Source organism: Heterodontus francisci, chromosome 35 (genome assembly GCF_036365525.1).
Source record: "Heterodontus francisci isolate sHetFra1 chromosome 35, sHetFra1.hap1, whole genome shotgun sequence".
In the NCBI taxonomy this organism is placed as follows: Eukaryota; Metazoa; Chordata; class Chondrichthyes; order Heterodontiformes; family Heterodontidae; genus Heterodontus; species Heterodontus francisci.
The window spans coordinates 35,570,238-35,585,237 of NC_090405.1; the positions used below are offsets into that span (position 1 = coordinate 35,570,238).

General features: G+C 46.1%; 1 protein-coding gene across 1 annotated transcript in view; it reads right to left on the minus strand.

The window, feature by feature from the left end:
- LOC137350606 (deoxyuridine 5'-triphosphate nucleotidohydrolase-like) overlaps nucleotides 1–11,846 on the minus strand; it is a 37,744-nt gene extending 25,898 nt beyond the window's left edge. The window contains exons 1-3 of the mRNA XM_068015326.1: nucleotides 11,718–11,846; nucleotides 2,422–2,551; nucleotides 1,317–1,408 (exon numbers count right to left, since the gene is read on the minus strand). Coding sequence (XP_067871427.1) covers nucleotides 1,317–1,408; nucleotides 2,422–2,551; nucleotides 11,718–11,844 — 349 coding nt within the window. The 5' untranslated portion in view covers nucleotides 11,845–11,846. The remainder of the gene's footprint in view (nucleotides 1–1,316; nucleotides 1,409–2,421; nucleotides 2,552–11,717) is intronic.
- Between the last annotated feature and the right edge of the window lie 3,154 nt (nucleotides 11,847–15,000).

Genomic DNA, 15,000 nt, shown 5'->3' on the forward strand with positions numbered 1-15,000 from the left:
CAGTCGTAACAATAACTACCTTATAATTTTTATACCTCTAATTTTCTTGCGAATTTGTTCTTAAACATCCTTCCCACTAGTTGGTGGCCTATAGACAATACCGAACAACGTAACTGCACCTTTTTGATCCTTAGCTCTAGCCAAACTGATTCTATCCTCAACCCCTCTGGGACATCCTTTTTCTCCACCACTGCAATGCTCTCCTTATTCAATACCAGCACCACCCCTCCCCCTTTTTTCCCTTTCCTGAATACCTTGTGTCCAGGAATATTCAAATACCCAGTCTATAAGGCTTACATGTTCTTGAGAATCTGATTTTTCTCTTCTCTTCCCTTAGACATCACTTTCATTTGTATGGCTATGCATTCGTCTCTTTCAATTAACCAATTTATCCATTTGTCCTTTTCACTTTTTTTTTTTAAAAAAGAGGTATGTACCAGATTCAATAGGGATGTTGGGGCAAAGAGGAGAAGCTATTCAGCAGCTGAGGCAAAACATAAAAACGTGAAAGAAAAACTGTCTTGTGTTGTACCTTCCGCCTAGGGGGCTCTGTGTTGCAGTTGCACTAGATTGGCTTGATGCAGCAGCATGGCTTTGGTTTCTCCTGCATGCATTCCTGACAGTCTCAACAAGTGTAGGCAGCAGAGAGGTAGGGTGGCGTCAGGGGCTATCTGTAAACTGGGTACAGTGCATCTGAGATCAAGGAGCAAGCAGACCAGCAGAATGCATCAGCGCCTGTGTGGATAGGCTGAAAGAGGCAACCTCAGGATTTCTTTTGAAATGAATATTAAGGTGAATTTTTTTTTAGGGGGCCTGGAACAGTGGCTGCATCTTCCCCGCCCCAAAAAAAACTGCCGTGTTGATTGATTAACGTGTCCACCAAGCTAAAAGAAATTTAAGTCTTTACTGAACTGATCAGAAAGCTGTGACACATAACTTCAGATAGGCAGGACCAAAAATATTACATAGATAGAGTAATAACAATGACAATTTGTAGAATGGTTAGTACTGTATGAATATATTAGCAGTAAAATTTATTTTGGGCAACAACACAAAACAGGCACTGGTTAATCAGGTTACCTGGTTTACATTCCACCCAATTTTAAAGGGGAAAAAAAAAAATCGGATGGCTGTAAAATGGCTGATGATTCTCTACCGCCCAAAATTAATTTCATCTCGATTGTTCCTCCACTTTGGATGCTGAAGACTTACCATCAGTAAATAAACCTGAAGTTGTGGGATTGTGTGTTAAAAAAAAATCAGTAACACTTTTAAGTAAGCAAAGAAAGTGGCAATTAGTGATATCAGTCACTTACCCACTCTGCCATAGAATCCAGAAGGAACTGCAATCTGAATATCAGTCTTCACAATAACTTTATCCTGAGCAAGGACCACATAATCATAGGCGCTGCAAACAAGCAGAGGGATAAGCAGGACAGCCAGGATTGTAAGAGGTAGAAAAATATGAATCCACAAATACAGTAAATTATAAATGCATTACATATTACTTGTACATAGGACACAACAGCTCTTATGTTTCTTCAGTTTTAAACTATAGACTGATAAACCATGACTCATGTTGAGTGGGGAAGGGGTGAGTTACAATGACCCCTGTGGTTGAATAGCCCACAGGAGGATGGCGACTCTGGTAAAGGGCATTCCTCACCCAAAACTAGAAGTAAAAAAAATGTCAAAATGAATTGGGAAAAGTGCTGAGTAAAATATGGAGGGGAAAACAGGCAGAAAAATAACGAATTGGAGAGGCTAATGGCCTATTCCTGTGGAAAAAGGAAGTAATAGTGAGAAAAAAAAGGGGAAAATAGTGAATTACATAAAAGAATGAGGAAAAAAGTGAAAAGGAGGTAAAAATAAGGGGAAACAGGGAAAGAGTGAGGGTGAGACAATGAATTATTACGCTGTAATTAAAAAGGGGGAATTTAATGTACCTCTCCCCCCAACACCCAGGACCCTCTCTCCCCGCGCCCCCCCCCCACCCCCGCCACCACACAACACCCAGGACCCTCTCTCTCTCTCCCCCCCCCCCCGCCACAACACAACACCCAGGACCCTCTCTCTCTCCCCCCCCCCCGCCACCACACAACACCCGGGACCCTCTCTCCCCGCGCCCCCCCCCCCGCCACAACACAACACCCAGGACCCTCTCTCTCTCTCCCCCCCCCCCCCCACACAACACCCGGGACCCTCTCTCTTCCCCCCCCCCCCCCCCCCCCACACAACACCCGGGACCCTCTCTCTTCTCCCCCCCCCCCCCCCACACAACACCCGGGACCCTCTCTCTCTTCCCCCCCCCGCCACCACACCCAACACCCGGGCCCCCTCTCTCTCTCCCCCCTCCCAAACACCCGGGCCCCCTCTCTCTCTCTCCCCCCTCTCAAACACCCAGGCCCCGGTTCCCCTCACCTGTAAAGGTCGAATCCGGCCGCCCGCTCCGAGCCCCGGGTCGGCGTGTATGCGTTCTCGCTCAGCCTGGCGAACCTGAGTACGGCTTTATCCACCCGGGACCGCTTGGCCGGGGAAACAGCTGCGGAAGCTTCCGAGGAAGGCATGGCAGAGCGAAAGAGCGACTTACTGACAGACACCAAGTGAACAACCCGCCAAAAAAAGCCCGCCTAAGCCCCAGCCAATCAGCGAGCGCCAGAACCCCAGCCAATCAGCGAGCGCCAGAACCCCAGCCAATCAGCGAGCGCCAGAACCCCAGCCAATCAGCGAGCGCCAGAACCTTGCCAGCATTTCCCCCCCACCCCACCCCACCTCCCCTCCCCCAACCATCCAGCTTCATTAAAGGAACATTAATACATTTTTTCACCAAATCAATCAGAGTCGTGTGCATCCTAAACTCTGCTGCTCACGAACTTGTATCCTTCACCACTGCGATCTCTCTATCCCCTTTCAGCCACACTTCCTTCTGCCTCTGTCCCTGGAATAAACGTCCCAAGTCACTCGCAACTGCACTTTCAAACTTGCAACTGTCCAGCCTTTGGCCCTCTGTTCACATACATCAGTCTGCTCAAGCACTCCCTCACCTCTACCTTGGATGCCCTTGCCTGCAAAAAAGTTAACTCTCTCCCACAAAAGCAAAACACTCCAGATGCTGGAAATCTGAAATAAAGACGGAAAATGCTGGAAAAACTCAGTAGATCAGACAACATCTGTGAAGAGAGAAGCAGAGATGCTGCAGTTCCCTCCAGTTCTAATGAAAGGCCATCGACCTGAAACATTAAAATAAAAGCAAAATACTGCGAAGAAGGGTCACTGACCCGAAACGTTAACTCTGCTTCTCTTTTCACAGATGCTGCCAGACCTGCTGAGTGGTTAACCAGCATTTCTTGTTTTTATTTTAGACCTGAAACATTAACTCCGTTTCTCTCTCCACAGATATTGCCAGACCCACTGAATATTTCCAGCATTTTCTGTTTTTATTTACTTTCTCCCATTCAGTGGTTCCCCCTTATATGACCACATCTTTGGGCTACCACTACCATCTCCAGAGCTGGCTGGACTGCAGGAAGCAATAGCAGGCCGTGCACTCCTTTGCCAAAACTGCCCTTTTCTCCAGGATCATCCAATTGCTTTACTCCACTTTCAAATGTCTCGTTCAAGTGCTGTAACCTGCAAGGCTACGGACCAGGTGCTGGAAGGTGGGATTAGATTGGGCGGCTAGTTTTTTCAGCCGGCACGGACACAATGGGCTAAATGGCCTCCTGTGCTGTAATTTTTCTATGGATCTAAGGAGCTCATGGACTTCTTTGTTACTGTAGCTATCCATTCAGCTACTTCCCACCCCAAACACTCCCTCATGCTTCTTGTCATCATAGCAAACCTTCCCTCTCCTGATCCTATGTCTTTCACCAATTTCTCTTTATGTCCCCTCATGCCATTTCTGAGCTCATCTTCTCCATGAGATCTACCTATTGCTCCTATCCACCCAATATCCCTGTCTCGCCTACAAGGTGGAGTTCTAGATGGTTCTCTCCACTCGGGTACTGTCCCCTCTCTTTGAAACTGCTGTCATCACACATCCACCATATAGAACACCTTCCAACCCCTCAGACCCTCAAAAGTACTGTTATCTCCATTCTTCTTTACTCTCTAAAGATTTTGATCATATTCGCATCTCTGAAATCTGTGCCCATCTTTCCTGTAACTTCATACTTTGAATCTCTCCAGTCAGGTTTCTGCACCATCACTGAATTGAAATTACCTTAATCAAAGTCATAAATGACATTCTCTGTGACTGGAACAAACGGTTGCTCTTCAACCTAGCTGTACCTTTTAACACTGTTGGCCACACCATTGCCCACCAAAACCACTCCATTCTCCAGCTCAGTTTGGTTCCACTCCTACCGATATATATGCCTGTACAATTGTTTAAAAACATATCTTGGATCACAGCTTTAATTTTCCAGTGGCAGACTTCCCTGATGGTTGGGAGAAAAGTCTACACATGCCATCAGCGTCTGCCCAATATACAGCAACTGTTCATCACTGTTCCAACTTGCCTTGCACTAGCAGTGCGGGGAAGGCCATATCTTGCAGTGGTCGTCTATATCATTGGACACAACAGGTACCTTGTACTGCTGCCATCACCAGCAGAACCAACTCTTCCACTTTGTCCCCATTTACTTACCAAACTGCGGTGCTTATTTAAGAAAGAACTGGCGTTTATGGAGTGCCTTTTCACATGCTCAGGACGCAGGCTTAGGAGGCCATTCTGCCTATTGTACCTGTGCTGGTTCTCTGAAGGAGCAATATTCTTGGCCCCATCCCCTTTCCCTCTCACGTGAACACACAAAAATGACAGAAAGGGAAAGACAAGTTGGTCCTTCGAGCCTGTCCTGTACAAGTTAGAACACGGTGTCTCCAAACGTCCTCCTGTCACTCACCAGCATCCATGTAATAATTTCCTGGGAGAGGCAAAAGGAGAAAATCCCTAGGCCATTTCTGGGAGGGGTGGGGTGCAGAATCTGGATAATTACTCCCCAAAAGCCAGCCAAATAAGTTCCAGAAGCCCACAGTCAGCCGTTACTCCAGCTACGTTTTGTACATAGTTATAAACTTGTCCAGCTCCCTTTGAAACGCGTGCACTGAATCCACACTCACTGCAGCAGCCAGCAACTTGTTCCAAAAGACAGTGACTGAACAGAAAAGCCTCCTGACATCTAACCTGGTTTTATTCTGAAGTTACTCTTTCCCTATGATTTTCCTACGACTGTATGTATGGCTCCTGTTCCTTTGAGCACCCTGGGATAAATGCCATCAGTCCAATCTGTTTCAAGACTCTTTATTCTATCCAGGGCGACACCAGCAGCCACTTTGACAGTTGCAATTTTTGGGTCAACTGTACATGGCATTGTTGGTAATTAATTACCGCCTTCTGGAATGAAGATTAATATAAAGTAGCAATTTAAAACCTCTCTTCCGCGAATCAACCACATATCTATCAATGGTTCTATGCAGTTATTACTGGCTCTTTGACTCCTAAACTAGCTTTAAAAGATTTTACGAATGCTACTGTAGTTATCCAGTGTCCTTATGGCTACTCGAGCAGGAGCTGTCGTTGCCTTTAGCCAAGCTGAACGCATATCAGTGATCTCTGGAGATTAACTCTAAGTCTGTAATAGTATGTTTCCTCAAGTTTGATTTTTCCTTGCATGTGACCAGTTAGACACTTTGTCTTTGTTTTACCCAGTTGTCCTTCTTTTGATTCCAAGGGCATGAATGTTTTGCACTGGGGTGGTTTTAAAAGGTATTCCATTTGTTTTGCGTGCTTGTCTCGTAGGGTTGTCAAATTCTCTGCCATCTGTACAAAACTAGCCATCTTGAAATTCAGAATTCCTATTTTTCCTTTTTGAAATTTGTATCGATTGTCCTTTTAAAATCTCCTATAGATTCTGTTAACACTGTGAGATGTCTGAACAATGGGGAGTGTTAGCACAGTGTGTTCTCCAAACACTCCTGCGATGCCTCAATTTTAAAATCCTTATCCTCATTTTCAAATCCTTCCATAGACTACTCCCCTCCCTATTTCTATAATCTCCTCCAGTCCAACAAAATCTCACACTCTTCCATTTCTGGCCTCCTGAACATCCCCAGTTTTAATCGCCCCACCATTGGTGGCCGTGCTTTCAGCTGCCGAGGCCCTCAGCTACAGAATTCCTTCCCTAAACCTCTTCACCTAACCCTGACTAATTTTCTGGTCACCTGTCCTAATATTTCCTTATGTGCCTTGGTGTCAAACTTTGTTTGATAGCACTCCTGTGAAGCACCTTGGGACGTTTCCCTACATTAAAAAGTGCTATATAAATGCAAGTTGTTGTTGAGTGTTAGCATTGTGTGTTGTCTGACCTATAGGAACATAGGAGCAGGAGTAGGTCACTCAGCCCATCGAGCCTGCCCTGCCATTCAATATGATCATGGCTGATCATCCACTTCAATGCCTTTTTCCCCACACTATCCTTATATCCCCTTATGTCATTTGTATTTAGAAATCTGTCAATTTCTGCTTTAAAGATACTCAATGACTGAGCTTCCACAGCCCTCTGGGGTAGAGAATTCCAAAGATTCACAACCCTCTGAGTAAAGAAATTTCTCCTCATCTCCATCCTAAGTGGCTTCTCCCTTATTTTGAAATTGTGTTCCCTGGTTCTAGACTCCCCAACCAGGGGAAACATCTTAGCTGCATCTACCCTGTCTATTCCTTTAAGTATTTTGTAGGTTTCAATGAGATAACCTCTCATTCATTGAAACTCTAGAGAATACAGGCCCAGTTTCCCCAATCTCTCTTCATAAGACAGTCCCACCATCCCACGAACAAGTCTGGTGAACCTTCATTGCACTCCCTCTATGGCAATAATATCTTTCCTCAGGTAAGGGCACCGAAACTGCACACAGTACTCCAGGTGCGGTCTAACCAAGATTCTATACAACTGAAACAAGACTTCACTACTCCTGTACTCAAATCCTCTTGCGATAAAGGCTAACTTACCATTTGCCTTCTTAATTGCTTGCTGCACCTGCATGTTAGCTTTCAGTGGCTCATTGACAAGGACACCCAGGTCCCTTTGTATATCTACACTTTCTAATCTTTTACCATTTAAGAAATACTCTGCACATCCATTCCTCCTGCCAAAGTGGATAACATCACATTTTTCCACATTATATTCCATCTGCCATGTGCTTGCCCGCTCACCTCGTCTGTCCAAATCCCCTTGAAGCCGCTTTGCATTTCCTCACAACGCACATTCCCACCTCGTTTTGAGTCATCTGCAAACTTGGAAATACTACATTTGGTCCCCACATCATTGATATATATTGTAAACAGCTGGGGCCCAAGCACTGATCCCTGCAGTACCCCACTAGTCACAGCCTGCCAACGCGAGAATGACCCGTTTATTCCTCCTTTCTGCTTGTTAACTAATCCTTAATCCATGCCAGTATATTACCTCCTATCCCATGTGCTTTAATTTTGCTAACCAACCTCCTGTGGGAGACTTTATCAAAGGCCTTCTGAAAACCCAAGTATACCATGTCCACCAACACCCCTTTATCAATTCTGTTAGTAACATCCTCAAAAAACTCTAACAGGTTCGTCAAACATGATTTCCCATTCATAAATCCCTACGTTGACTATGCCCAATCAGATCATTATTATCCAAGTATCTATTTATCACATCCTTTAGAATAGATTCTAGCATTTTCCCAACGACTGATGTAAGGCTAATAGGTCTGTAATTCCGTTTTCTCTTTTCCTCCCTTCTTAAATAGTGGGGTGATATTTGCGACCTTCCAATCTGCAGGAACCGCTCCAGAATCTATAGAATTTTGGAAGATGAACACCAATGCATCCACTATCTCCATAGCTACCTCTTTCAACACTCTGGGATGTAGAATATCAGGTCCTGGGGACTTATCAACCTTCAGCCCCATTAATTTCTCCAATACAACCTTCTTACTAATACTAATTTCCTTCAATTCCTTATTCCCTCCAATCCCTTGGATCTCTAATTCTGGGAGATTTCTTGTAGCTTCCTCAGTGAAGACAGACACAAAGTAATCAATTAGCTTCTCTGCCATTTCTCTACTTCCCATTATAAGTTCTCTGCCTGCAATGGACCCACATTTGTCTTTCCTTTTTACATACCTGTAAAAGCTTTTACAGTCCGTAGTATTGGTACACTGAATGTGGAGGGGTTATACCAGCAGTGTCACTTTACACTGGCATCTCAGCTTAGTCAATCAGATCTTGAAGGCCACACTGCCTGCCTGTCACTAACTGGATCAAATTACACATTTCAGGTGGAATGCTGGCTGACTGGTGTCCAATTACACCTCCCAATTTCCTTCATTTTCTATACACTAGAGAACATGCTAACCATCCATTAATTGCCAAACACCACGGAGTTCGGAGAGTGCACAGCACCAACCAAACATTGACTCTGGACCCCCATGAAGTCTCAAGGTCAAACATGGGCAAGGAAACATCCTGCTGATTACCACCTACCGCCCTCCCTCAGCTGGTGACTCAGTACTCCGCCATGTTGAACACCACTTGGAGGAAGCACTGAGGGTGGCAAGGGTGCAGAATGTACTCTGGGTGGGGGACTTCAATGTCCATCACCAAGAATAGCTTGGTATCACCACTACTGACCAAGCTGGCCGAGTCCTACAGGACATAGCTGCTAGACTGGGTCTGCGGCAGGTGGTGAGGGAACCAACAAGAGGGAAAAACATACTTGACCTTGTCCTCACCAATCTGCCTGCCGCAAATGCATCTGTTCATGACAGTATTGGTAGGAGTGACCACCGCACAGTCCTTGTGGAGACGATGTCCTGCTTCACATTGAGGATACCCTCCATTGTGTTGTGTGGCACTACCACTGTGCTAAATGGGATAGATTTCAAACTGATCTAGAAATGCAAAAGTGGGCATCCATGAGACACTGTGGGCCATCAGCAGCAGCAGAATTGTACTCAACCACAATCTGTAACCTCATAGCCCAGCATATCCCCCACTCTACCATTACCATCAAGCTGGGAGACCAACCCTGGTTCAATGAAGAGTGCAGGAGGGCTTGCCAGGAGCAGCAACAGACATACCTCAAAATAAGGTGTCAACCTGGTGAAGCTACAACATAGGACTACCTGGGTGCCAAACTGCATAAGCTGCATGCAATAGACAGAGCTAAGCGATCCCATAACCAACGGATCAGATCTAAGCTCTGCAGTCCTGCCACATCCAGCTGTGAATGATGGTGGACAATTAAACAACTAACTGGAGGAGGTGGCTCCACAAATATCCCCATCCTCAATGATGGGGGAGCCCAGCACATCAGTACAAAAGATAATGCTGAAGCATTTGCAATAATCTTCAGCCAGAAGTGCCGCGTTAATGATCCATCTCAGCCTCCTCCTGAAGTCCTCAACATCGCAGATGCCAGTCTTCAGCCAATTCAATTTACTCCACATGATATCAAGAAATGACTGACGGCACTGGATACTGCAAAGGCTATGGGCCCTGACAATATTCCAGCAATAGTATTGAAGACCTGTGCTACAGAACATGCCATGCCCCTAGCTAAGCTGTTCCAATACAGCTACAACACTGGCATCTACCCGGCAATGTGGAAAATTGATCAGGTAGATTCTGTACACAAAAAGCAGGACAAGTCCAACCCGGCCAATTACCGCCCCATCAGTCTAATCTTGATCATCAATAAAGTGATGGAAGGTGTCACTGACAGTGCCATTAAGCGGCACTTGCTTAGCAATAACCTCTCACTGACCTCTCAGTTTGGATTCCACCAGGGCCACTCAGCTCTTGACCTCATTACAGCCTTGGTTCAAACATGGACAGAAGAGCTGAACTCAAGAGGTGAGGTGAGAGTGACTGCCCTTGACATCAAGGCAGCATTTGACCAAGTATGGCATCAAGGAGCCCTAGCAAAACTGGAGTCAATGGGAATCGGGAAAAACTCTCTGCTGGTTGGAGTCATACCTAGTGCAAAAAAGATGGTTGTGGTTGTTGGAGGTCAATCATCTGAGCTCCAGGACATCACTGCAGGAGCTCCTCAGGGTAGTGTCCTAGGCCCAACCATCTTCAGCTGCTTCTTCAATGACCTTCCTTCAATCATAAGGTCAGAAGTGGGGATGTTCGCTGATGATTGCACAATGCTCAGCACCATTCGCGACTCCTCAGATACTGAAACAGTCCGTGCAGAAATGCAGCAAGACCTGGACAATATCCAGGCTTGGGCTGATAAGTGGCAAGTAACATTCACACCACTAAAGTGCCAGGCAATGACCATCTCCAACAAGAGAGAATCTAACCATCTCCCCATGACATTCAATGGCATTACCATCGCTGAATCTCCAAATATCAACACCCTGGGGGTTACCATTGACCAGAAACTAAATTGGAGTAGCCATATAAATACTGTGGCTACAACAGCAGGTCAGAGGCTAGGAATCCTGCGACGAGTAACTCACCTCCTGACTCCCCAAAGCCTGTCCACCATCTACAAGTCACAAGTCAGGAGTGTGATGGAATACTCTCCATTTGCCTGGATGGGTGCAGCTCCAACAACACTCAAGAAGCTCGACACCATCCAGGACAAGCAGCCCGCTTGATTGGCACAAACATTCACTCACTCCACCACCAACGCAAAGTGACAGCAGTGTGTACCATCTACAAGATGCATTGCAGCAATGCTCCAAGGCTCCTTAGACAGCACCTTCCAAACCCTAGACCTCTAACACCTAGAAGGACAAGGGCAGCAAATGCATGGGAACACCACCATCTACAAATTCCCCTCCAAGCGACACACCATCCTGACTTGGAACTATATCGCTGTTCCTTCACTGTTGCTGGGTCAAAATCCTGGAACTCCCTTCCTGACAGCACTGTGGGTGTACCTTTCCCACATGGACTGCAGCGGTTCAAGAAGACAGCTCACCACCACCTTCTCAAGGGCAATCAGGTATGGACAATAAATGTTGTCCTAGCTAGCAATGCCCACATCCCACGAATGAATAAAAAAAATGCACTCCCCAAAAAATTAGAGGGTACCTTGCCCATGAGGAGAACTTGCAACCTGTCCACTCCTCCCCACCAGGAGGCCATAGATCAGGAGCGCGGGACTGAAGTGCAGCCAGAATTGAGGAGCAGCCCATCCCAATAGTGAAAGAGGGGGTGCAACCCCCTCACACTCCACATAAAAATAAATCACAGACTCATTCAGTTCAGAGAGCAAAAATTCCAGACAGCCTGAGTCTGAAATAATATCTGAGCTCTTCATTTGTTTTTGTCAGTACAGAAGCCCACCATCACTGAGAAAATATGAATATTTTGCATTTTGTAAAAAAAAATACGGACAATAAAAATAAAACCTTGTTACTGTGCAATGCAAGTCAGAATCCACAAGGGCCTAGTGACAAATAAGTTATTAAAAATAAGGCTTTTTAAAAGATAACGTGTAATATATATTGTTATTACAACTGTATAAATTGTCCAGCTTTGGGAATTCACCTTGCTACAGACCAGTTCAAAGTCTTACACTGAACAACCTGAATAGCTACATTGTAACAGAAAGTAGAAACACCGTTTGTTTAATTTTGTTACAATCCCGTCGGCAGAAACAAAGGGGAATCGCCCGCTTTAAACCGCTTCCGTGTCGGCATTGACCCGGCTGGAGATCTACCTTTGTGTGAACAGTTTCTCATCCGCTTCATGACGGAATTGCAAAACGCCTTCCCCAACACCCCAGTTGCTGCTGTGTGAGCAGAAGCAGTGGCACAGCAACGAAGCAGCTCTTGCAGCAGAGCCATGTTGCAGGGTAAAGCCTAATGCATGTTGGGACTCTCTAACCTGAGATCAGAAACGCCTTTCATTATGGACCAGTACTATCCCTGTACTGCTCTAAGATCTGGCCTCTAATATTATACACAAGTCTGGCTCTTTTGTTCCTGTTTCTCTCGCCCTTCTGTAGTTCATTAAATGCAAAGTTCATTAATTTACAGTTCAGTATTACGCAAAGTTTATTAATGTAAATGTTCAGTATTATACAAGGTTCACTAATATACAAAGTTAACTGGTATACATAGTTAATTAGTATATATAGTTCATTAATATACAAAGTTGACTCCCATGTATAGTCTAAATCAGTGGAAATGATCACTGACCAGCGCAAGCAAATGGACCGCTGGGTGGAGCACTACCTAGAACTTCTCCAGGGAGAATGAAGTCACTCATACCGCCCTCAATGCAGCCCAGTCTCTGCCAGTCATGGACGAGCTGGACAAACAGCCAACAAAATCGGACCTCTGTAATGCCATCAATCCTCTAGCCAGCGGAAAAGCCCCTGAAAAGGATGGCATTACCCCTGAAATAATCAAGTGTGCTCAGCCTGCTATTCTCTCAGCACTCCATGAACTGCTATGCCTGTGCTGGGATGAGGGAGCAGTACCACAGGACATGCGCGATGCCAATATCATCACCCTCCATAAGAACAAGGGTGACCGCGGTGATTTCAACAACTACCGTGGAATCTCCCTGCTCAGCATAGTGGGGGAAGTCTTCGCTCGAGTTGTTTTAAACAGACTCCAGAAGCTGGCTGAGCGTGTCTACCCTGAGGCATAGTGCGGCTTTTGAGCAGAGAGATTCACCATTGACATGCTGTTCTCTCTTCGCCAGCTACAGGAGATATGCCGCGAACAACAGATGCCCCTCTACGTTGCTTTCATAGATCTCACCAAAGCCTTTGACCTTGTCAGCAGACGTGGTCTCTTCAGACTACTAGCAAAGATCGGATGTCCACCAAAGCTACTAAGTATCATCACCTCATTCCATGACAATATGAAAGGCACAATTCAGCATAGCGGTGCCTCATCAGACCCCTTTCCTATCCTGAGTGGCGTGAAACAGGGCTGTGTTCTCGCACCTACACTGTTTGGGATTTTCTTCTCCCTGCTCCTCTCACACGCGTTCAAGTCTTCAGAAGAAGGAATTTTCCTCCACACAAGATCAGGTGGCTTGTTGTTCAACCTTGCCCGCCTAAGAGCGAAGACCAAAGTACGGAAAGTCCTCATCACGGAACTCCTCTTTGCTGACGATGCTGCATTAACATCCCACACGGAAGAGTGTCTGCAGAGACTCATCAACAGGATTGTGGCTGCCTGCAATGAATTTGGCCTAACCATCAGCCTCAAGAAAACGAACATCATGGGGCAGGACGTCAGAAATGCTCCATCCATCAATATCGGCGACCACGCTCTGGAAGTGGTTCAAGAGTTCACCTACCTGGACTCAACTATCACCAGCAACCTGTCTCTCGATGCAGAAATCAACAAGCGCATGGGAAAGGCGTCTGCTGCTATGTCCAGACTGGCCAAGAGGGTGTGGGTAAATGGCGCACTGACACCGAACACAAAAGTCAGAGTGTTTCAAACCTGTGTCCTGAGTACGTTGCTCTACGACCCACTGGCTGTCCATGTCTCCACTTTAAAGACATCTGCAAATGTGACATGAAGTCTTGCGACATTGGCCACAAGTCATGGGAGCGGATTGCCAGAACTGGCGGACAGCTATAAAGGCGGGGCTGAAGAAAGGCGAGTCGAAGAGACTCAGAAGTTGGCAGGAAAAGAGACAGAAGTGTAAGGAGAGAGCCAACTGTGTAACAGCCCCAACAACCATCTTTACCTGCAGCGCCTGTGGAAGAGTCTGTCACTCTAGAATTGGCCTTTATAGCCACTCCAGGCGCTGCTCCACAAACCACTGACCACCTCTAGGCGCTTACCCATTGTCTCCCGAGACAAGGAGGCCAAAAGGAAAGGAAGGGGGAAGGAAAGGAATGTACAAAGTTAACTCCCATGTATAGATCATTAGTATACACAGTTCATTAATATACAAGGTTCATTAAAATACAAAATTAACTTATATATAGTTCATCATTAATATACAAAGTTAACTAATATAGATAGCTCACTAATATACACAGAGCATTAATATACATTAACTAGTATACATAGTTTACTCTCTTCTCTTGGCATTTCTTCGCGGACGAAGATTTTGGAAAGGTTGTCGTCATCGGTTGCAGGCCAGCTGGAGGCTGGCGGCTCCTGATCTCTGCTTGTTCCGGGTCCCGTTTACCGGGTGGTGGTGGCACCCCTCCACCGCCTTTGTTCGGCGGAGAGTTTCATCTGTTGACTTTTTTTTATTAAAATAAAACCACCGGTTGGCCTATCCGTGACCAGCAGATTCTCCCACAGCGGGTACAAGTGAAGTTATAGTCGCTACTGGGGGCAATTCGATCTATTCTTCTCCTCCTTTTCTCTTCATGCTGGTTCTTCGCTCAGCCTCAAAGGTGTCTGTCGCCTTCCTGATGTAGCATCTCCAGGCATCACGATCTATGGCCTGCGCTTCCCACTGGTGATGGTCGATGTGGCACGCAGAGAGGGACTTCTTCAGGGAGTCCTTGAAATGTTTGCATGGGGCCCCCCTGTTCATTTTACCAGTGGTCAGCTCTCCATACAACACGATCTCGGGTAGACGACTGTCATCCATCTGGGCAACGTGACCCGCCCAATGCAGTTGGCTTTGCAGGAGGACGGCCTCAGTGCTGGTGATGTTGGCTGTTTCCAGGACTTCAATGTTTGAGATGCGGCCGTGCCAGTGGATCTTGAGCATTCTGTTGTGCCTAATCTGCACTGACTCTAAAGAATTCACAACAGCGCACTGGTGAAAGGTATCTCAAATGTTTTATTCACACATTAAATTATCAAGTACAAGCACTCACAACTTGCACAGTATACTACCCATCAAGACGCGAGGTGATCATTGTTGAACTTGCGGCTGCCCTTCTGTTCTCTGAGTCCCAGACTCAGGGTACCTTCTCAAGTGTTGGTCCCAGGGTTCTCATGCTGTCCCAAGTTTCAGTCAGGGGTTAAATCTTGTTTTCAAGACCCTCCCCTCTTACTTATTCATAG